This window comes from Podarcis tiliguerta (genome assembly GCF_965153285.1).
Source record: "Podarcis tiliguerta genome assembly, chromosome: 8".
NCBI classification, from domain to species: Eukaryota; Metazoa; Chordata; class Lepidosauria; order Squamata; family Lacertidae; genus Podarcis; species Podarcis tiliguerta.
This window is the reverse complement of record NC_139541.1, coordinates 37698442-37722863: the sequence shown is the minus strand read 5'-3', so window position 1 is coordinate 37722863 and position 24422 is coordinate 37698442. Positions and strand designations below refer to the sequence as shown.

Genomic DNA, 24422 nt, shown 5'->3' with positions numbered 1-24422 from the left:
TGTTAAAAAGAAATTGGCCCCCAGGAAGAATAAGGTGATGGGGTGGGGGGTGGGCAAGGAGCTAGAATGCCACCCTGCATGTGGGTTGAGGAAGCCAAAGAGATGATGCCTTTTGGGGGGGGAGGCAATATCCAGAAATGCTTTAGTTTTATTAATTGTTTGAAACCGTTTTGAGCAAAATGGGAAGCAAGAACTTTAATGCCAGGGGTTTTGGCGGGAGGGTGGAGGGGGGGTAGCACAAACTAAAAGTCTGTGGCTGTGTACACACCACACATTAAAATCACATTCCCTCCAAAGAATCTTGGGAGCTGTTGTTTACCACTCACAAAGCTACAATTACCAGTTCCCAAAACTACAGTTCCCAAGATTCCTTATGGGGTGAGGGGATGTGCTTTAAATATACAGTGGTACCTCGGGTTAAGTACTTAATTCATTCTGGAGGTCCGTTCTTAACCTGAAACTGTTCTTAACCTGAAGCACCACTTTAGCTAATGGGGCCTCCTGTTGCTGCCGCACCATTTCTGTTCTCATCCTGAAGCAAAGTTCTTAACCTGAGGTACTATTTCTGGGTTAGCAGAGCCTGTAACCTGAATCGTATGTAACCCAAGGTACCACTGTACTTTAAAAATAACAAGTGTATGCAGCCTCTGTCCCCATTTAATGAATAAGAGCTAAACAGTTATTAATCTGGAGAGAGAGAGAGAGTCTCAGTGTGATGTAACTACACTACTTTGCTCATCACCTGCTAATTCTAGCTAGTGGGGAATTTAAAGTTCCAGCCTGCCATGGGTGGTCTGTTCTGGGAAGGGTCACATGGATTTCCTAGAAGCCGAAGATTCAGAGAGCTGTGACTGGTTGTAATCAGAGACCAGCACTTTGTGGGGCCTGTTTGTGGCCCCATTAATGGTAGAGGTTAGAATCTGCAGTGGTGACTATTTCTGGGGTGGCAGAACTTGAGCAGGTGTTACACAAGAGCTGTGTTTCCTTCACAGGATCAAGGGTGTGTTTGTATTTGTTTGCTCCTCGGTCAGCTCAAAACTGGAAATGTCGGATGGAAGAAGCAGCAACCGCTGGAAACGATGTGGCTTTGTGGGGATTTTTTTTACTGTCAGGGGTGCACCAGCATCTGACCTCAGTTTCCCAGCTCCCTCTAAGGGTAGAGGCGACGTATCTGTCACAGGTGAAGCAGGCAAAATCCTTCCCCCAGAAGTGAGCTCAACCACCCACAGACATACAGGATTTTGAAAGGAGGTGTTTTAGGTCTGAGGGCACAGCATCCAGTCTTGTCTGAGCCCAAGGCTCTTTCTTCACAAATGAATTGCTCTGTTAGGCTAGAACTGTTTGCAGTGCCTGAGCTGCCAGGCACCCCCTGAGCCCATTTTCTGCTGTCATCCAGGAATCATTTCCTTCCATTTTGATCAAGGCATAGGTCCCTTTCCAACTGGGCGAGCAGAAGAAGCTACAAAGCAAATCCAGGCAGGCTCATCTGCTGATCGTCAGCTTCAGTGGGTTTGGATCCTTGCGGGGCCTTTTCTCCTCTCCACCCCCCTTTCCCCACACATCCTCTGCCTTTACTTCTTCGTCAGGGTCTCAGCTGTTAATTACCTTTGCCTGTCAGCCTTTCCTGCTAATCTGCTATCACTGAGTGGGAATCAGGAGGTCAGACAACAAAGGTGACACTGCCACACTGCGCCTCTTGTCATCTCCAAGCCAGATTAGTTTCATTGACTAACTCCTGGCTGAATACCGCCAGTTAATTATAACGATCACAAACCCTCCCATTTTAAAGCCACACAGTGAGAATTAAGGGTTCTGAAGTAAGACTTTAGCTTCATTAATTGCCCGGCTCTTTGTGATGGTATTGATTGATAAGGCTTTCAGTGGTGAGTAATGGCTTCCCAGCTCAGAGGGGATTAAGGCTGCTAATTGTTGTCGGCCTCAGCGCTGACAAGATAGACTTCAGTAGGTGTCAAATCCATACTGGCGGCTTCCTTTGTCATCTGCACCATCCGTGCCACCACTCTCCAGAATGAAAGCGTGGCGCAGTCGCCCAGGAATAATTAATAAAGCCCGGGAGCTGGCAACGCGACAAACCTGCCCCTTCCTTGGGTCGGCTTTCTGCTTTCTCCTTCTGCTGCAAGCTTGCTCCAAGTGGTGTATGACTCCGATGGAAGTAGGAGACATGGCATCGGGAAGAAAGACTAAAGATGTTGCAGGCTTTTGAGTCTGACCGAATAGTTCATTTAAAAATATACAGTATATACACATTAATTTTTAGAGTACATGAAGGCAAAATAAGCTCTTGCCTGATATTTATGTTTTCAGTTAGGCTAATAGTGTTGGCAAAATCGTGTCAAATTGGCTGTATTTTCCCCCCTTATGAAACTCTGTCAAGTGCCGTATGCGTCAACAGTGCAACATGTTCATTGTTCACTTCATTGTGGGTGATTCCTGTGGGTACCTTTTTGGCCCAGGCTGGAAAGGATGTCTTAGTATTCCGTCTCCTTTTTGTGCTCTTGAGTACTCCTTAGAATTCAGTAAAAACAGGAAGGATTTGCAGCATCCTTATGCTGAATTGGTTGGGGCCAATAAAATCAAGAATCTACCTCTCTGATTCCTAGGCTCCCATGCTTGTGCCGTCATACTAGGCCCTGCAGCCTATTTCAGCTCACTCTTGCCATAGTCAATGCAACTTAATAATTCATCTGTTTACATAGTGGACTGTTAGTTCAACTGATTCACTGTGGCCACATTCACACCATGATGCTACTTTAATCCATCATGGCTTCCCTCAAATAATTCTGGGAGCTATACAGCTCGCAGAATGGTTTGACAGACTTTCCGTCTTCACAGGGAACTCTGCAAGTTGTAGCTTTGTGATAATAGGGGTAGGGGTCTTGTAACAACTCCCACCACCCTTAACAAACTACAGCTCCCAGAATACTTTGGGGGAAAGCCATGACTGTTTAAAATGGTATGAGAGTGCTTTAAATGTATGATGTGAGTGTGATGTCCCAACTGCATCTTGGTATGTCCTGAAAGGCTCAAAGTCATTAGAGTTTGCTTAGAGAGGCATGATTTTTATTTTCATTTTAAACCAAACAATATAAAATTGACACGCGATCCATTTGCCAACCCTGTTCCACCATAAGGAAATTGTTTTTCTTTAACTCGGAATGGCTGTTAGCTTATTTGAATGCCCCATGTTTGTGTTTACACAAACTTTACCTTTGTATGAATGTTTTTCATGCAACCTGTTTGCATTGAGGCACAGGGCAAAATCTAGCAAGGGTGCCCTAGTTAGCATCCTATTTGTATTTCTTCTATAGCCACCCTTGTCTATATGCATCGTGCTCTTAATTCTATTTCTGTGAGTCTCTTCCCCCCCTCTACTTGCAAATACCAGCAGCTTCCCTAGGCTGGGTGTAATTTAAAATACAGATGTATTATGTAAATTGCAGCAAAACCTTGCCCAAGGGTTGAAAAAGAGAGAGAGTTGTTCTATTTACCCAAATGCCCGTCTCTTTGAGCACAGCATCTTGGTCATGGCTGTTTTTGCAGTCTTGGCTTAGGATGGTTTTGCTAATTTTTCTTGAAAGAAAGCAGTAGCCGCCTCTAATTGTGATGCCCCAGGTTTTGTGTGTTGATAGATGTAGCCATGCAGGGTGGTATTCAAGCCCAGGACTTCCACTGCTGCAGCATTAGAGTAACGTCTCTGTACCATCAGCCTTTTTTCTAAAGTAATTGCCTTGCTGCTTTTGCTTTCCCCTGGGCTGGCTTTATGCTTCTGGGTTTCTTCTAGCAACTGAATGGGTAGTTTGGGTCCCTTTTTATGTGTCACAAGAGCCCTCCCATGTAACCCAAGTGTAAGCCATTTTGTCTTGCCAATTGCTAAATGTGAATGTTTGTAGGCTTCTGAGCAAGAACACTTGATTTGTGGATGAGGAGGTAGAAACAGATGTGCCTATGTGTATCTGAATATTCATCATAGCTGTACGGTGCCTGGCACCATATTAAGTGCCTTATTAATAAGGTGTAGAGGAGGAAACTGGCCTTCTGAGCTGAGAAAGGTAGGATCTTGTCACTCAGAAATCCATAAGCAAATGTGGCTTAGCGGTAGAGCATCTGCTTTGCTTGCAGAAAGTCTCAGGTTTAATCCCCAGCATCTCCAGGCCTGGGAAAGATTCCCTGCCTGAAACTCAGGAGAGTTGCTGCCAGTCAGTGTAGGCAATAGTGAGCTAGATGGACCAGTGGTTTGACTTGGTTTAAGGCGGTTTCCTATGTTCCCAAGGGCCAACTAACTATCAAATTACCACTAGAAACCACCACCCTGCAATGTTGTCAGAGTTTGATCCACGTGTGGCAAAAAAAGTGTGCCTACTCATAAGGAAAAGGAAATTGTTTTTAAAAGTTTAAGAGATCCAGCCAGGTTAATGTTGTGTCCCTCTTAGTGGTTTGCATGCTGTGTCTCAACCACACCTTTACTGTGATACCTTTACTCTCCTTGATGATCAGTAAGGGGTCAGGGGGTGCAGCCAAATAGCAGTACTACCTCACGCCAACTTCTGTATGGACATCTGAATGCCCCAGCAATGCAGTTGTCCACCCCTATTCTGGCAGATGGGTGCTTTTGAAATTAATTAATGGGCCCAAATGTACATGAGAGAATTCCCGACCACCACCTCAACTGGGATGGGACTGGAAACCTTTTCTTTGTCAACAAGGAGCAATGTTCAGGAAAAGTCTTCTTTGGAGTCATAATATTGGTTAAACTTGGGCAACTTTTGCACCATACATTTAAAGAACTGTGATGTCACTTTAAACTCTCCCCCCCCCCCCAAGACTAATGGGAGCTGTAGTTTGTTACATGTGCTGAGAGCTGTTAGGAGGTCCCCATTTCTCTCACAGAGCATCAGTTCCTGGGAAGAGGGATTGATTATTAAGTCACTCTGGAAATTGTAGCTGTGAAAGGGGACTTTGGACAACTCTCAGCACCCTTAACAAATGACAGCTCCCAGGATTCTTTGGGGGAAGCCATGACTGTTTGCTGTCATATCAGAGTGCTTTAAATGCATGGCGTGAAGTTAGCCTTATTCAGTGGGAGCACCTGCAAGGGTTCAGCCTCCCAGCCTGCTCAAATGCTTGGGATTAAACTACCCACCAGGGGAAACTTCCCATCTCATTTCTGTCCATCTCTCTCTCTTGTTTTAGGGTCTTCAATAAGCAGCGAGTCTTCTCCTGTTTCCTCACCAGCCACCAACCACAGCTCCCCTGCAAGCACTCCCAAGCGAGGACCAATGGGGCCCCTGATTGTCCCACCGGGAGGGCACAATGTGCCGAACACACCTCCGGTTGTGACCATTGCACCCACCAAAACTGTGAATGGCGTCTGGAGGAGTGATGGGCGACAGGTAATGCTTTCACATGTATATGCACACAGCTTCTATTGGGGAGGGTGGGGTTTTCTCTAGAAGGACTTCGGAAAGGCATTGAGAAGGGGGAATGGGATTGAAACACAGGAGTAGGAGACTACAGGCAGATCTGAGGGAAATCCATCTTCCCTAATAAAATAAGGCAGCCAGAAAACGAAGCAAGCCTTCTAGTCGTGGGATGAGTGATATTCAGTGGACATTCTATTCCTAAAGAGCAACATGTGACATCAGGGGCCTAGTTTGTGACAGGCTGCCACAGAGTGCAGGCCTGGCATGGGTTGATGATCATGTGGACCAGTGGCAGGAGGTACAGTTGTGGATGTGGTGAAAGTAGGGAATTGGGCAAAGCAGTCTTTGTGACTCTCCTTTTGGGTGCCTCAGTAGACCCACCTTCATGCTATGGGGTTTCACCACCAGAACAACAGCCTGGAGTACTGTTGGCCCAATTGAGCCTAGGCTGCCTGGCTGCTTGAAGGCCTAGAAGTGCACTGGTGATGCAGAAGATGAAACACTGAAGCCTTCAAGCCTCAGCACGTTACACAGCATGACCAAGACCTTGTCATACATGCAGCCAATGGGGAGATTGCATTCTGATGTGCTCAAATGAGCAGTGGTGCAGTGGCAGAGACCTGTTTTGCATGCAGAAGGTCCCAGCTTCAATCCCTGGTATCTCCAGGTAGGGTTGGGAAAGACTCCCTGCCTGAAACCTTGGAGAGCCACTACCAGTCATCATAGACAACACTGAGCTAGATGGACCAATGGACTGACTCAGCAGAAGGCAGCTTCTCTGTCCCTAGTTCCTTCAGTCACCTCATTCTGGTGCATTGACATGGCTAAAACAGCATTTGTACATTGACACAATGGGCATAGGTTACAAGGAGAAGGCATGTGTAGGATTGCAACTGAGCAGATTCAGCTCCACCAAAACCGGCACTGCGTCAATCTCTGCTGTCGGTGTGCACCTTCCCTTGCAACAGCTGTCAAAATGCAGAGCAGACTGAATGTGGCTTGGGACTTAATTTAGCACAAAACCCTCCTGATTCTTATTTTTGAGCCACAAGAGCTGATTGATTCCATTGAAGGGCAAGGCCTGCTTATCGAACATCTAGTGTTGAAAAGCAGCATGCTGCATCCAGAGCAAATGTCCTCCGGCTGGGGGTAAATAGCATCATCTATGCTAGTGTCCAGGTCAGGCACCAAGCACACTCAGAGATGTCAGGAAGCAGGCAAAATGCTGCCTGTCAATCTCTGTACATAAGGCCCTCTTCCTCCAGGGTTGCCCAGCCCACCCTGCCGCCCTTTTTTCATGCATCCTCTCTCCCTTCCTTGCAGACACCACGGGCAGCAGGGAGCCGAAGCGTCTGCTAATTAAGAATCATTGTTAGGGTTCTCCTCCCCTTGTATTTTACCCAGGCTTCCCAGCGGGATCACAGCTCTTGGAAATACTAATTAAACCACAAAGAGGAAAGGCTGAGGGAGGGGAAGAGAAAGCAGGACCCCTGGTGCTTCGAAGAAGCGCAGATGATGCCCCAGCGAAGGAAAACACACACACAAACACGCCCTGAGCTCTGATCGTGATGAAAAGAAGAGGCAGCTTGCTCAGGCCTGCTCAACACAGCCGTGCTTGTTTTGGTTGTGATCAGCTCCTTCTCCCACCTTCTCATTATTGAGCTTTGAAAAACAAAGCAGATTAGGTTAACCATTGTGGTTTATCGCTCTGCATCTCTGTGTGGTGTATGGAGATGACATTGTAGTTATGGACAGGTCTTGCAAGCTCAGTGGGCTTTGATACATCAGCAGAGAAAGTACTCAAGGAAGGAAGTACTGTGGCTCAGTGGCAGAGCATCTGCCTTGCATGCAGAAGGCTCCAGGTTCAATCCATAGCATCTCCAGGTAGGGCTGGGAGAGACCTCTGTCTGAAGCCTTCAGTAGCCACTACCAGTCAGTGTTGACAATACTGAACTAGATGGACCATTTTCATTTCATTTCATTTTTAATTTGTATACTGCCTTTCTGTCTTACAATACTCAAGGCGGTTTACAAGCTGGAGAAACAAAAAATGTACATCTTATAACAATCTAATGCAATACAAAATACGATAATAAAACATAACTTTAAAATAGGCAACCTACATCGAAAAAGTAACATTCAACAATCATTAGAATAGTATAAAATAATATCAACATATAAAAGTTAAACAGAAATCCACTCAACAGTTACAATAATATCTAAACTATAATCAGTAAAATGGCAAGCCTCAGTACATAAAACAATACAATACACATTGAGAAGCAGAGGGTGGGGCAAGGCAGGTGGAAGGAGGCCTTGCCTGATGGAGTCTCTCCCCTCACTAGTGGTCTGACTCACTATAAAGCAGTTTCCTGTGTTCCTGTGCCTTGAGGGAAGGGTTGGTAGAGCATCTGCTTTGCTCTTTCTGGTTTCAGGCTCAGTCCCTAGCATCTGCAGGTAAAGCTAGGAGAGGCCCCAGTCTGAAACCTGGAGAGCCACTCCCAGTCACTGTAAAGGATACTGAGCTGGACGACCAGTGATCTATCCACAAACCAGCTGGACCTGTCAGTAGCTCACATTGGCTTTCATCCTCACCGGCAGGCCTAACCCCACTCTTAATTTACTTAATTAAAGTATTTGTTCTACTGCCTTTCATAAGAAATCTTAAAGTAGTTCACATCAATAGAACCACAGTGTAAAAAAAAAACCAACAAAAACTCAGTAAAAATTAATACAGCAGCAAATATAGAGTCAGGGTGAATCACAATAAACTCGTATTCATGGCCACCAAACACCAGGTAGAACAAACAGGGGTTTAGCAAGTGCTGGAAACTAAGCTGAATCAGCACCTGCCTTATTTCAGAGGGAAGGTTCTTCCATTGACTCGGGGGCACAACTGAAAAGGCCTTTCCCTTGGCTGCGGCAAGCTGGGCCTCAGCAGGCCATGACACAGCTAGGTGGGCCTTATTAGAACACTTTGGTGACTGGGCAGGTCTGTTTGGAGGGAAGGGCATCCCTTCAGGTAAGCCAAGTTCTTTTGGACTTTATAATTTAGTGCTTAACCCCAGCCTGGTAGCAGATCAGCAAACCCACGCAGCTCTTTTAAGAGTGGTGTCACATTCCTGCAATAGGCTGCTGCACTCAGCAGCAACCTTACTGCAACGTTTTGCACCATCTGCAGCTTCCAGTCGGATATCAAGGGCAGCCTCACTTAGAGCGCATCTCAGCAGTCAGTTCTTGAGGTTTCCACTGCAGGCTATCCTTGCCCCACTCCTCCCTATTCTCTAGAATATTCGGCAGCCCTTGAGAGACTGCAATAATATCCCTGCTGCAACAATTTACTGCTAATGAAGCTCTAATGCCACCAGGGAGCGCTCTGGGTAGAGAGAGCCAGGGCTGACTCAACAGATGATCCAGCCCATCCATCCTAGTACAGAGGTTTGATTGAAGCTTTAATACTTTTTTTTTTTTTTTTTTTTTAGTCTGGTGGATGGGGAGCACAGTAACTTAGTAAAATAAGATGTGGGGGTGGGGGGGGGAGAGAGCAGAGAGAGAGATGAGGCACTTGGCGCTCTGAAATGCTAAAATCAAAGTGGCGGCTTGCTGCTGGCGCCCATCCATCAGAGGTTAGCGGTTTTTCAAAGATAATACGGAGTCTTTTGAAAGGCCGCGTGGAATGAAGAATTGTCTATTTTAAAGCTAATAGGGCATGTCCCGTGGTCTCCCTGGCAGAGATTGCACACTAATCACCAGCGAATGACTGATCTCCCCATTTTCTCCCTCCCCGCCATTTCATTGCCTTTTCCCCTTTCATCCTTGCAGCTGCGTATCAAGACACTGCTGGAAATGAAGTATGGTTCAGGCAGTGCTTTTGCAGCCTACTCAGAGCCCGCTGTCCACCTTTCTTGAGCAGGTGCCGCCTTTGCCAGTTAGGCCACTGGGCAATCCAGTTCTAAGGATTTAAATGGCTCCCCCCCCCCTTTTCTTTTATTGCTGGCTGAGGCCAGCAGCCCTCCCGATGGAGTGTAGTTTTATCTTCAGTGGCAGCAGCTGGAAGAAGCCTGACTTGGTTTTTTTTATTTATTGAATTTGTATCCTTCCTCCCCAGGGATCTCAGGACTGCCAACAGATTCACAATTTAAAAACAAAAACAATGCTAAAACATTCCCCAAAACAATTACAATTAAAAACATCTACGATTAGTTTCAGTTAAAAACGTTTTATAAAAGCAGTTACAGTGAAAAGCTTTCCTCCATCCGATGATCACAGGGTTGCCCAGAACAGTATCTTTCAGCCACCAAATGCCTGGGTAAACAGGAATGTTTTCACATTTTTCCTGAAAGTTGATAATGATGGAAACAGGCGTACTTCACTAGGGAGGGCATTCCACACTTGGGGAACCATCACTGAAAAGGCCTTGCCATGAGTAAGCACCCAGTGGCAGCACTGCAGTCAAGGGGAATCGAGGGTTCTTCAGCAGTTGTCTGACTCCTAACTCCTAACAACCAGGAAGGCCAGTGGGAGAGATGATGGGAGTAGAAGTTCAGTGACATATGGAGGGCTACAAGTTCCTCACTACTGCTCTACTAGAGCCATGAAGTCTGCAAAATATAACTGAGGAAGTCCTTCATACAACCATTATCTTAGTCAGGGCAACCAGTGTAGCCAGATTATCTAGTTAAGAACATCAGTTATATAGATTTGGGCAGAATTCAAGGCATATGAGTTTGTTTTCGCATTTATATCTCACTTTTCCTCCAAGGAGGTCAAGGTGCCAGACCCAAGGTCTCCCAGTGAGCTTCATGGCTCAGTGGGGATTTGAACCCTGATCTTCCTAGGTGTTAGTCCAGCACTGTAACTACTACACTACATTGCCTCTCAGGTTGTGTTGTGCTGTATATTCAGATTCCAGCTTGCTCTACCTTTGAAGTCTCTCCACAATGACACTGAAGTGGATTAAGCCAGTGCCAGAGTTGTGAGCAAGACAACAACTTCCCCATTGTGCCAAATTGTGTGGCTCAACAGGACCTGTTTGGCCTTAAGAAAGGTGTAGGGGACCTCTGGCCCTCCTGAGGTTGCTGACCTGCAACTGCCATCATCGCTGGCTATTGGCCATGCTTTCTAGGGCTCATGGGAATTTCAGTTTGGCAACATCTGGAAGACCAAAGGCTCTCTACTTCTGCCCTAAGGATCGCCACTTTCACCTTCTTGGTAAAAGAGCCCTTGCAAGGTTCACATTTTCCTGCCCATTGTTTTCATCGGGAGACCCTACCGTACCCCTCCCGCCTTGTTGTCTTTATTCAAAGGCATGTGACTGGTGCGGTTTGCTGATGCTGCTTTCTGCAAGGGGCCTGGGTTTGTTTCCTGCCTCCAATGAAATGCTTGACTAACCTGTTTATTTTATGGCTGCTATCAAAAGGCTGGTGGATTTATATTTGCTGTGCTGTTTCAGGCTCCATAGGTGTCTGTATCCTCCCGGGGTGATTAATGGCTCTGGGGGAACAAAGCAGCCAGTAAATCCTCCAAGGCAGAAGAGAAAAGCCAGACCCTCCTTCCCTTCTGCCACTCTCCTTCCTCATCACAGCCAGGCCTGCTCTAAATGGACCTGCAGCCGCAGGCACCACACGCTAGAAATTGCTCTGCCTATGCAAAACAATCCCTTTGCAAAGCAAACAAGGTCACCCTCCTTTTCCTATGTTTGCAGCAAGCCCCCTCCACTGAACACTTTTTTCTCGACAAGATGAGGTCTAGGGGTTGTGCTCCATCTTCCAAGGTTCTTGATTTTTGCCCATGTTTGTTGGTCAGTTCCTTGCCCCCCCCCCCCGCCCCGGTGCATCCGGATCATTGTCTCCTGGATGCGCCCTCTGGAGAAGGTCAGGGTTGGCTGGCTGGCTGGCGAAGAGGGCCGGGTGTGTGGCGCTCCAGGCGTGCGCTGCGTTCAGAGAGTGAGCAGATGTTCCTGCTCATTAAAAATTCCAATCAGCGGGCCCATCTCTTTGAATTAATTATGGCCGATGTATCTTCTGAAGAGATTATGAAAGTCTTGAGGAGCTCTCAGCTGTTTGCAGGAGTGTTTGTTGTGGTCGTATTTAGTAAATACACTTGACTGATAGAGGCAGTTCTCCCGATGGCACCTGGCGAGGAGCTGCTTAATCCTCATCTGCGGCACATGCTTCAAGGTGTCACACTCTGTGGTGATGCAAAGGCGTGTGGTCTGCCTTAGGGAGTGTAAAATGGAGCTTCCAGCTTCAGGTTCCAGGCTTGTAGAACCCCCTGTTGTGCATAAGGAGATTGAGGGGGCAAGTGTGGCATAGCGATATGGCTAAGTGCTCCTTAGGACCCTGTAAGGCCTGTGGAGCACTACAGGGCTTTGCTTCCTTTGGATGGGAGACCGGAAGAGGCCTGCTGCCTGGCACTAATTTGGTGCTACTGGGAAAGGTCTGTGGCTCAGTGGTAGAGCATCTGTTTTGCATGCAGAAAGTCCTGAGTTCAATCCCTGGTGTCTCCAGGTAGTGGTGGAAGAGACCCCTGCCTGTAACCATGCTGCCAGTCATGTTAGACAGTACTGAGCTGGATGGATTAATGATAGAACTCAATACAAGGTAGCTTCCTTCTGGACATGCATCGGCTCACTCTCTTAATGGCTGCTTGCTGCTCACTGGTCCCTGTAATCTGAGCCTTGCATTTAACAGAAGTGTCTGAATTTTGCATTTGTAGATCTTAACGTCATGCCAAAGGCTCCAGGTAGGGCTGGGAGAGAGCCCTGCTTCAAACCTAGGAGAGCTGCTGCCAGTCAGTGTAGACAGTACTGAGCTGGATGGATCCAATGGTCTGACAGTGGATAAGGCAGATTCCTATGTTCCTGTGTTGTGGGGCTTACCAGACAGAAACACCCTCCCCTGATCCTGCATCAGGTCTGTCAAAGCTACAGTGTGGGTCTTTGCAGGCCTCCAGGCTGCTCACAGTCCAGCTCAAAAACTCCTCTTCAAACCCTGTTCAAATTCAAAGCAGAACTCCACTGTTTCCCAGCCTCCTTCCGCTAAGCTGAGAGGTAGGGCTGGGTGATATCTGGTTTTCAACATGGTGATATATCACTGATTAAACATTGCAATATTTCAATGTATCACGATATCTGAAATAAGGCTGGAGCTATGTAGAGGTGAACATGGTGATGTCCTGGCAACTGCTACAACTTATGGGTCTAACTCTAAAACTGACAATAATTTTACTTAACATATTGTTACAACTGATATACATAGTACTACTGTACCAATGATAACACATTCTCTCTAAAATTAAAGCTGTAGAAGTAATTAGTAGCATAGGTATCAAAGGTTCCCCACCCCCCAAAATTAATTACATTATTAAACAAGAAAAAAGTGTCACACTTTTAGATATTCAAATATAATTCACTATTGAGTCTTAGTTGAATATATACCGTATTTTTCGCTCTATAGGATGCACTTTCCCCCCTCCAAAAATCAAGGGGAAGTGTGTGTGCGTCCTATGGAGCGAATGCAGGCTTCAGGGAGCTATCCGCAAGGTTCCGGAGCGCGGCGGGAGTTCCCGCCAGACTCCAAAGGCTTGCGGATAGCTGCCTGCAGCCTGAAGCCTGGTGAGCGCAGCGCCAACTCCCCGGGCTTCAGGCAGCTATCCGCAAGCCTTCGGGCTCCAAAGGCTTGCGGATAGCAGCCTGTTCTGGGGGCTTGGTTTGGGGGAAGCTCGGGCTTCCCCAGCCCCGTGGCTGGGGGGAGGAAATAATTTTCCCCCCCCTTTATTTCTCCCCCTAAAAACTAGGTGCGCCCTATGGTCCGGTGCGCCCTATGGAGCGAAAAATACGGTACATCGCAAAACACCAGTTACTTGATTGTTTGTTACTTTTCTTTTCTAAACCAGGCCAAACCAGAAAGAATGGATACAATTTTACAGAACAAAAATTATTAAATGTAATTTATATTTTTTGCAAGGAAAACTTGCATTTTGGCATTCTCTGACATAGAGATGCCCTTTGTATTTGAAGAAAATGCCAGCCTTGCTGAACACACTTTCAAATGGCACACTTGTTCCTGGGATAGCCAGAAACCTCTTTGCACGCACCTCCAACATTGGGAAGGATGTTTCATGTGCCTTCCACCACATCAGAGAGCATTCATCAATGTCCACTCTTCGCATAGCCATATAGGAGAAAATGGGCATCATAAGGAGGTGGAGGAAGAGGTTCGAACAGCAGAGCAGGGTGGTTGTTGTTGTTTTCTTTTACTCTGAAGCAACGTGCAAGCCAACAAGCATCTCAAGAATGTATTTCCCTCTTCCTTGCGATTGGGGAGGGGAGAGCTGAAGACTTGCAGAGTTAACATGGGACTGGCAGCGTCCTATGGGCTGCTTCTGCCCCAAAAGAAAGGCACACACAACAAACACTGGGTGTTTCCCCCCTTTTATTCTGAAGCAACTTGCAAGAAAAGTCTTTCCTCCATATTGTACTTGATGTGATGCCTCGTCTGCAAGCCTGGCATTCTGTCCACTATCCCGCCTTATTCTGTTCTCGTTCATCACTGACTGACTATTTAAAAGGAGTGAGAAAGAAGGGCAATAATTGGGGAAAGGGAGGGTGGGTCTGCAGATTATGACTCCTTTTGACATCCATGAACTTCTTTTGTCTTGTTTTTCTGCCTGGGCACCCATCCAGGGTGATGCTGAGCAGAACCTGCCTCCCCACAGCTCCATCAAAACCATTAGGAGGTTTTTATCCTTTTAAAGGGGCCAGGGAGAGCTTTCAAGGGCCGCTTGGCTCTCTGCCAAGCAGAGTACACATTAAATGGACCCAATTGACTTTTGGGTTCAGCAAAAGCTCCCAGTGCCGATATTTTAATATTTCGCATTGCCAGTGTGTGGCCTGGCTTAAGGTCAGCGTACAGCCGCCTGGCCTTAAAGGGGGCAGGTTCTCAGGAGGGGAAATGGTTTGCCAAATGTGTTTCCTTCTGAATGTTAAGCACAAAGGATCCCATCCACTGAGTCCTGTCTGCTAAAGAGGCCCTTTAGGTGGCTAATACTTTCTTCTGTACTACCTGGGATGGCAACAAGGAGCAAGTGAACCCGAATTTCCTTCTTCCTGTGGCCAGGTGGCACATTGAACATGCCACTTGCTTTCAGCTGTTGGACATTTTCATCACTTGCTTGTCTTACAGGATCTTGTTGACCAGGAAGAGAAGCTTGAACTCCAAGTGGGATTTTGTAACAGAGAAGGAACATACAGGCATCATGGCTAGAGACAGCTGAGTCTGGATTTGGCCCTGGCATCTTCAAAGGAAGGGCCATAGCTCAGTGGTCCCAGGTTCTATCCCTGGCATCTTCAAATAGGACTCAGATAGGAGCCTGGCAGGTTTTTGTTTTTGTTTAGTATACAGTTAGACAAAAAATGAGGAATTGGAAGAAGATAAGTGCAGTTCAAAATCCAGTAAGGGGGAGGGAATTAGACATGTGTTAAGCAGTTAAATGACAGGCAATATCAGACAGCATATAAATAAATTAAGGGTAGAATAAGCAGTTTCTATAACTGAAACAAACTGCCCAAACCATATTAAAGCATCTTCAAGGAACCATATTAAAGCATCTTCCTCCTCACCTTCATCTTCAGGCAGGTAACACTGCATGCCCTTAAATACTGTCTCTCACTCTCACTCTCTATCTGCATCTCTGAGTTTAGTATCTGAATGAAGCTAGGTTCAGAAGTGAATTGTTTTCGTTGTATAGTAGATAACAACTACTGACCCCTATGGAGAAACCACCACTGATGCGAGGTGGAAGGAAGGAGCAAAGCACACTTAATGTTTGTTTCGCTTTCCCCTTTTTTTACTGTGGAGTATCAGTCAGTGAATTTGTGTCATTGCATAATCTGCTTTTAAAAGACACTAACCCTGGAACTCTGCCTAAAATCCTGGAGAGCCACTGTCAATCACTGTAGACAGTGCTGAGCTCGATGAACCAAGGAGCTGACTTGGTATTATAAGGCAGCTTCTTGTGTTCCCTATACTGCTCTTACCAAAGCTTTGCAGTAGAACATCTGCTTTGCGTGCATAAAATCCAAGGTATAATGTGTGGCATCTCCAGGTAGGACTAGGGGAGACCTCAGTATTGCTTACACTGACTGACAGCAACTCTCCAGGACTTCAAGACTCTGAATGTCCCCAGTTCTGCCTCAAGATGCTGAGGATTGAACCTGGAGAGCAACGGCCCTTCCCCAGCAAACTGCTCTACTTCCCCAATCTGTGGTTAGCTGAGGTCTGGGGGGAGTTGTAGTCCAAAACATCTGCAAGGTGCCAGGTTGAGGAACCTTCTGGTCTCCTTGGCCAGCACTTCATTTTTGTTCTCCACCCAGTCGCTGGTGATTGCCCAGGGAGCGTCTGGCCTGCCTTGAGCCTGACTTTTCTGGGAGTAGGGACCGCCATGACAGTCCCAAACCAGATGCTGTTTTTCTCTCTTCCCCTTTTCTTTCTCCTTGGTGTTGCCAGCATAGCTGCGATAGCAAAAGGCTAGCAGCTGCCTGCACAGCTGATGCCAGGGCTGGCCACTTCAGGGAACGACTGGTCGCAGACCAGCCTGCTCTGCCCTAGTGGCAGTGCCAGATCCCACATGCCCTCTGTTACTCTTCGTACACGCATCACTCTTGCCAGGCTATCCAGCATGGCATGTGCAGCAGCTGCCACCCTGGCTGATGCCAGACTCACTCCAGGAATGGCTGGCCTGGCGTAAAGTCTCTCTTTCAGGGGAGAAGACAGGGGGAGAAACTGCAGCTGATCCAAATAGAGGACAGCCGCTCTCAGTATTGAACTTGCATCTCTGCGCATTGCAGAGTCTGGCCCCTAAATAGCACCCATCAGGAGAGCCCTGCTGGCCCAGACTTGGGCCCCAGTCTCCTGCTTCCAACAGTGATCGTTCCATTGCCTCTGCATGCAGAGTGTAAAGGCCAGAGCCTTCCCTTATTGCCTGTTCCCCACTTACTGGCATATTGCCTCTAAACATGGAAACTTGACTGGGCATATCTAGTCCATGGAGCAGAAGCCATAGAGTCCCTGACATCAACATAGAGCAGACTGGAAGGTAGTCAGGATTAATCCCATTTTTTTTTCCAGATAAGGTGGAATAAAGAGAAGAGCAGTAATAGAAATGAAGCGACAGTTTTGCACACATTTTGGCAACATTTCTGAATTCAAACTCCAAACATTTTGCAATGTTCACATTTTGAAATGCGACTTCAGCTACATTCAGATAGCACTTCATTCCATTTTCCTGATGTTTCATTACCTGATAATTTCCACGTTTTATGCGATCTTTCACACAATGTAATTCTAGAAAATGAGTGGAATCTAGTGGAAGTTTAGTGCTCATTTCCATGTTATTTGCTTCCGGGCTGTGGGGGTGGGGAGGATGCAAGCCTGCTAACCTGGAAAATCAAGGGAGTTTTGTGTTGCAATTTCACATGATGAATTTGGGGATGATATTCTGGCATACAGTTCTTTTCTGTCATTTAAGATTTAGCACATACTGATCAAAAAACCACAGTTTGGAATTCAGCAGCTCAGGCTCATATTAGAATCCAGCACAGAAATGCCAGCATTATCAAAAGGAAAACTACCATATTTTACTCAAATGTAATACTCACCTTTTTCAGCCAAAGTACGTTTCAAGGTTCTGAAAACTGAGGTACACATTAGATTCACTTGCACATTAGACTCAAGTAAATATGGTAATACAGTAACTCTGCACCTGAGTATAGTTTTCGAGTGATTCTTTTGAAAAACATAGATATTGTGTTATATCCAATGTTCTTCTCTGAATAGAGCCACTGAGATCAATAAACATGGCTAACTTAGCTGCATCCATTTTGGTGGGTGTACTTTGATTAGAACTTAATTGGATACAACCCTCTGCCCAGGACTTGTAGGGCAAGTAAAACTTCCAAATTCTACGCTTTCTAAAACTTATGGATCAAATGCAGTCCATAGTTGTGAAAGTTGTAGAAAACTCCCCGTTTTACAAACGAATTCAAGACCATCTCCACAGCAGATGTTACAACCGTGCTGTGGAGCACTTGCGAAGCAATTTTTGGCTGCCTCCATCTGGGGCTATGAAACTGAAGAGGGCCCAACCTTCCAAACACACATCCTTGGCTTTGTTGCTGTCAAATGGGACTTGCCTCCAAATTAATGGATTTAGGAGCATAATGTTCTATTGTCAGAGACATTATGCCTCTGGGTGCCAGTCGCTGGGAGTCGCAAGTGGGCAGAGTGCTGTTGCATTCATGTGCAGCTTGTGGGCTTACCAGAGGCATCTGGTTGGCCACTGTGAGAACAAGATGCTGGACAAGATGAGCCATTGGCCTGATCCAGCAGAGCTCTTCTGCTGTTCTTATGTTATAGTTGATAATAATGGGTACACTGTTATTTCATGGTGTAAGTCCATTTTTACGCATGGAACTCCTTGCTTCTGTGCTTCTGTAACCCGAATCTAAAGCCTGCATTGTCAACAATACTCCATTACATGGAAAAGGCCTCCCCTCCCTGCTCCCATCTGTTATGATAAATAGCGAGAGAGAGGTTCATAGGAAGCTGCTTCATACCTAGTCAAGACCACTGATCCATCTAGCTCAGTATTGCTCCCACTGATTTGCAGAGGCTCTCCAAGGTTCCGGACTGAGGGACATCCTGGAGATGACAAAGACTCACTCACCACTCTGCCACTGAGCTAAAGCCTTTTCCGTAATCACTTCTTAGTTCAAATTTGTACCATATTCTGTGTTACAGTGTGTTAACAATTGACATCCATCCCATTCATAAGAATGTAGGAAGCTGCCTTCTGATGAGTTAAGCCATTGTTCTAACTAAGTCAGTATTGTCTACTAGCAGTGGCTCTGCAGGGTTTCTAGGCAGGCGTCTTTTCTAACAATACCTGGAGATGCTGGGGATTGGATTGAAGACCTTCTGCATACAAATCAGATTCTATACAAATGAACTACAGTCCTGCCCACCCCTGGGCATACAAAGACATGCAAACACACTTGACAGCACAATCCTATGCATGTTTCATGAAAGTGAGTCCCATTGTATTCAACTAACCATTAATATTTGCACTTTCCAATTGTTTTTAATCAGAGTTGAGATCCCACCTGGACCACAGGCTGCTTGTGTGACCTCAGACCAGCTGCTGTTTCTCAGCATTGGTCCTCAGACCGTCAAATTGGAATGATGGCAGCAATGGGATGAGGATCAGCCTCATAAAGTGCTTTGCATTTAAAATAAGACGTCTGTGCATTTTGGGTTTGCAGCAGCACTTCTGTCAATCACACCAGGACTCCTGTCCGCCACGTGTCTTGCAGGAACACGCCTGCTCCTGACATGAGACCTGCAAACAGAAGTGCAGTCTTCATTAATTAATGGGAATCTGATGAGTGGGGGATTTGTCACCATCCAGGCATTGCTGGACCTATGATCCCTGACTACCAGCTGCATTGACTGGAGTCCAAAAACATCTAAAGATGTTCCACAGAACCTCCACAGATGTTTCTTTGGTGGTGCTGACCTTTGGGTCCGTGCTGTTTGCATCCCATCCATTCCCCCTGCCCAGGGTGGACTGCAGGTGTGTAGTTGATCATGTCTTCCTTTTTCTCCACATAGCAAGAAGCCGGGTCACGAAGCAGCGGTGGAAACAGCAGCAGCAACAGGGACCGCCTCATGACTGAGGCCCCGTTACCCCAGGAGAAAGCCAGTGGCCCAACAGTCCCTTCTCACTTGCTGGGGACGCCTTATTCCTTTGGGATCCCTCCGAACTCCATCGTCCAGGACTCTCGTTTCCCTCCTCTCAAGTAAGTGCCTGCTGGCTAGCGCTGATGGGAATGGTAGTCCAAAACCTCTGGAGGGCACCAGGTTGGCCAAGGCTGCACTAGAAGGACAGACCCTTCTTCTCCAAAGTGACAGTGTCTTGGGAACCAGCCTCTGCCTTGCTTGCAGGCTTGGGTTGCCTCTAGAGGTCTTCCTGACTGCAGTATTGGCAAAAGTCCTTTGTCAGTAACAACAGCTATCATGAGCCCATGAAGATGTCTTGGTAGTGTTGGTCAGGGGAGAAAGGGGTCAGGAGTGCAAAATTAGATCCTGGGGAGAGACCAAGCAATCGTGGGAGATGCTGGGGAGGGTCTGAGCGGGTTGTCAGGGGAGAGTCCCCTCTCAGTGACATCAGATGCCCCAACCACCATGGTACAGCTGCTTGACTTGGGCACCACCTCCTGTCAGTGAAGCACTCCCCACCCAGGGTGTGCCAGCTCCACCTCTCTTGACAAGGATCTGTAATGGCTGCAGCGATGTGAACAGACCCAGCCTGCTCAGCCTTGTGGGCCGGGGAGGCAACTGTGTGAATGACTGTGCCTGTCCTGCTCTTCAAAAGGGGAGTTCAGCCAGGTATTCTAGAGTTCTGATATGACTTCTGTATAGCTTGTAACCTGATCTATGTTGGGGCTTTGTAGTGAGTTCTGGAATAAAGCCTTTAATAATAATTGAGCTGAGAGTCCAAGAACTGAGTCTACAGATGGGAACCAGGACACTAGCATAGCATTGTGTGTACATGTAAGTCTCTGATAGCTGGTTAGAGCATGGTGCTGATAACACCAAGGTTGCAGGCTCGATCCCCATATAAGACAGCTGCATTTTCCTGCATTGCAGGGGGTTGGATTAGATACTCAGGGTCCCTCCCAACTTGATGATTCTATGTAATGGGGGGGGGGGGGAGAGAGTCCTGCTTGAGACGGATAGCCACGCGACTTGTCCCTCCCATTTCCAAAAATGGAATCTGGCCAGAAACAACCTGCAAAGGAATATGATCCACAAAGTGAGGAAGTGCTGTGTGTGTCAGGTATGTACATGATTGGATGTATGTGTCCCACCCCCACCCCAAAACAACTGCTTTAAAATGAGAGTGCAGCAGCTTTGACTGCTCAGACTCCTGAACAGATCTTGTTCTGAAGGTAAATGGAGAGCACTCTGAACATGTGAGCACTTTAATGCTAAGCAGGGAGCTTGAAAAGTGTGGTGCCTGCCAGTGTGGCTCCTTTCCCCATATGGAGTCCACTGTTTCCCTCCTCTTTTGCCTCCGTCAGTGTGGGCTGGGCACTGATGTGTGGCTGGGGAGACTAGATACCCTGACCAAAGGTCTCCAGGCCCCAATGGAAGCACAGGCTCAGGAGAGACAACGTCCTCCACTTCTTTCCCTCTTTCCTTCCACTCTGCAGCCTCCCACGGCCTGTCCACCATGTGGTGCCTCCCAGCGCAGTCACAGAAGACTACCTGCGGAGCTTCCGGCCCTACCATACAGCTGAAGAGCTTCGCATGTCCTCCCTGCCTCCCATTACTCTGGATCCAGCCACAGCTGCTGCTTACTACCACCCCAGTTACCTGGCTCACCATCCTTTTCCTCACCCAGCCTTCAGGTAAGAGCCAAAGATGACGCAAGCAAAGGGCTTTGCCGGCCCCACTCTTCGCCTCGTGGGCAAGGCAGGATTTGATTGAGCAGTTTGGGCAGTTACCCAGGCGTGTTCTTTGGAGCCAACCGCTAATAGGTCTTAACAGGTCTTGCCCACAATGGAGGGCTCTCTGAGGACTTGAGCACAGCTGTAATAAAGCACAACAGGCCATCACTTAAAGCAGCAGCAGGAGTCCAGATGCTGGGCCACTAATTTGTTCTTTGAATGGGGTCCTGTTGAGCGGTTTCTGCCTCCGCCCAGCTTCTGTTATGCCCTGGTCAGCAAGACACGCTGTGCCCATGGAGAACTGAGATCAAGCAATGGGCTTGGAACACAAATGCCTTTTGAGAGAGCGGGCGGGGAACCTGAGAAGCTGTCTCCAGCTTTTCTTCGGTGGCTTGCACGTTTGCCATGTTTTTTGAGGCTGCAGATTCAAAAGTGCAGCAGTTGTGTGGGAATGTGTATGGATACAGTCTGCGTATGGTCCTTACCCGCTCCTGGAGAGGCCACTCTTCAGATGCCTCCATCTCTTGAGGTTAGGGGTTTGATGGCTAAAGACTTGGTCTGCTATGTGGGGGTGCCCCAGCTCTAAGATGCCCTTGCAAAACCCTTGTGCTTGATAGCCTCATGTTATAAGTTTGGGGCAAAACGTGAAACTGGTTTTATTTTACTAGAGTCACCAAATGCATCTCTCTCGTAAACGCAAAGAAAGCTACGAGACTTTTTAGGCTAACCAGACCTCTCTTTTCAGGATGGATGATTCGTACTGCCTCTCAGCTCTACGCTCACCTTTCTATCCAATTCCAACTCCTGGTTCACTCCCACCGCTTCATCCATCAGCCATGCACCTCCACCTGTCTGGAGTGAGGTACCCCACCGAGTTGTCTCATTCGTCTCTCTCTGCCCTTCAGTCCGAACGCATATCCAGCCTGACTGCAGAGAGGTATGGAACCATTCCGTGGCTGTTAGAAGATCTCAGCTCCTTTGGGGACAAAACGAAGGGTCCACCCATTAGCCCTTCCTCCTATGCCTTTCTCTTGTTTTTTGCAGGCTGCAGATGGATGAGGAGCTGCGGCAGCGGGAGCGAGAGAAGGAGCGAGAACGGGAAGCTGATCGCGAGCGCGAGAGGGAACGGGAGCGAGAACGGGAGCGGGAGAAGGAGCTGGAACGGGAGCGGGAAAAAGAGAGGGAACGGGAACGGGAGCTGGAGAGGCAGAGAGAAAGAGCCCGGGAGAAAGAGCAGAGCATTGTCAAAGCCATGGAAGGCCCCTTCTTACCAGTGTCAGAGTTGCACGGACTGAGGAGTCACCCACCAGAAGAGCGTGTCAAACCATCTGAGCAGCTAACGCCAAACCGAGCAGGTGACTCTGAAATAGCCACTGAAGTAGCTTTTGTTTGGGAATTGGCTGGGGGTGGGTAGGGGAAGCAGCCCATTTGCCATGGGCATTACATAGCCAGCAAACACCTAAGACTCAGCCCCTGGGCATGGGGCTTGAAGCAAACATCACCTGATTTGATTATCTGTGGGCTTTGGATCTCACTGAGGTGCTGTTTCTGGTGGTTTTGTGGTGACCGCTGTAACAGCACTCATGGGATACACAGTCTGCAGTAAGTTTTCCCGCAGGATCTATCTAATGTCCTGTTGTTTTCATTGCATACACTACTTTATTAATTGTTGCACAGCTCTAGTAGCTTTGTTTGTGCTGAACGGGTTTGCCATTCAGGTGGGAATCTGATCTGTGCTGCAGAATTTGACTATAAGAGAATGGAGGCAGGGTTTAAGTCCTTCCTCACCCCTAAGGTCTGTGCAGAAACCTGTAATTTGTTACTGTTTTCTGGTAAAGCATTTCAGACGAGCTGACGGGTTTCCTGTAGTTATTCTGCCTTGTGCATAACTCTGCCCGTCATCCATGGCTGTATATGTGAGCTATTGGCCAGCGAATGACTATGGCCTTCTCTCCTCCACTGCTGCAGAACATTGCATTAGGTGAACTGTATCAGCATAAATGTATTCAGGTTACCTGAGCCAAAAATTGGCACAAAGAATGTAGCTTTTTTGTCTGCATAGCCTTGTTCAACACTGGATGAACATCTTCAGGGGTCCTAGGCAAATTCTTTTGGCCAAGGGAGACCCTTCCTATAGCATATATAGATCAACCTCCATTAACATAGGCCTGGGCCATGTCTACAACTGTGAATTCACCTGGATCTGCTGGATGTAGCTCACATGTCCTGCCTCTTTCTGTACTGTGGGCCCTGGCATGATGCAGTGGCCTGTTGGGACACTGAGGTGCTGCTGACCTGTCACACTGTTCTTCCCTGACTAAGATCATTTGTCCCACCACAGCTGTGGACCACCATAGGCACAAATGCTACATACCCCCAAGTATCCTGCTGCCACCTCAGACAGCATTCCAAGGCTAAGGGGACCCTATTTGCATGCTGCCTTTTTCCCCCTTACAGAGAAGCCCAAGGACTCTTCTGCTATCCAGACCCCCAAGCCAGTCCAGCATCCTTTGCACTCGTCGTCTGCCTCGCACCATCCCGTGCCCAGCCTCATTTCCAACCACAGCATCTTCCCCCTGCCTGGCAGCAGCACAGCCACAGCACTCCTCATCCAGCGCACCAATGAGGAAGAGAAGTGGCTGGCGCGGCAGCGGCGGCTACGGCAGGAGAAAGAAGACCGCCAGTCCCAAGTGTCGGAGTTCCGGCAGCAAGTTCTGGAGCAGCATTTGGATATTGGGCGCCCACCCGGCCAGATGGAGGCCGAGCACCGGCCAGAGAACCCCAGGTAAGGCTTTGCTTCTTGAGTGGCCTCTCTGCTAGTGGAGGCCTCTTGGATCCTACTAGCTGGCTACTCTCTGTTCGCATCTGGCTTGTGGGGCAGAGGAGATCTGAAAGCACCCAAATCTTTCACGGGAGCGGCAGCCCACCTGGGAGGGGTTGGTGTCTCAGAAGGGTAAGCAAAGATCCAGAGCCTTCATCTGGCTCCAGTATGTTTGGATTTCAACAGGCAGGAGCTAATGCCATCTGACAGCTGCTTGGAAGCCTTTGCAGAATGAGCCTGGTGGCCTCCATCCAACCGACTGTGACCAGGTGTCACTAAGGCAGTTGTCACTAATTGCTGCCATCGCTGGCAGATGGAGGGAGCAGGGAGCTGAGTCTTGGAGGCCTCTAGATCTGAATGGGCTGCAGCGTCACTGGCACTGCTACTTCTTGGCCCTCCCAATGTACAACCCAGGAGGGGGGTGGGAGATTCCAAGGTTGGCTTTGAGAGCCTCATTTGCCTGCTTGGCCAAGAGCAAAATGATTGCTCTTGAACAAGGCAGGAGTCCCTCCGGCCACACGGCTGGTGCATGTTTTTGACTGTGGACCAGGAGCCCACACTCCAGCCAAGGCAACAACTTGCTTCCTGCCAGATCAGCTTCAGAGTCCCTCCGTCTCAGTCCTGGGCATGGTGTGATGAGTAGCAAATT

The 24422-nt window shown here is 47.8% G+C and overlaps 1 protein-coding gene across 13 annotated transcripts in view; it reads left to right on the top strand.

Annotated features, from left to right (window-relative positions):
• The window catches only part of GSE1 (Gse1 coiled-coil protein), a 425723-nt gene that overhangs the window by 380200 nt on the left and 21101 nt on the right, over positions 1–24422 (top strand). For all 13 annotated transcript variants that reach the window (XM_083451810.1, XM_083451805.1, XM_083451799.1 and 10 more), the window contains 6 exons: positions 5212–5411; positions 19112–19299; positions 20716–20913; positions 21698–21889; positions 21997–22307; positions 23410–23737. In XM_083451810.1, the coding sequence (XP_083307936.1) occupies positions 5212–5411; positions 19112–19299; positions 20716–20913; positions 21698–21889; positions 21997–22307; positions 23410–23737 (1417 nt within the window). The remainder of the gene's footprint in view (positions 1–5211; positions 5412–19111; positions 19300–20715; positions 20914–21697; positions 21890–21996; positions 22308–23409; positions 23738–24422) is intronic.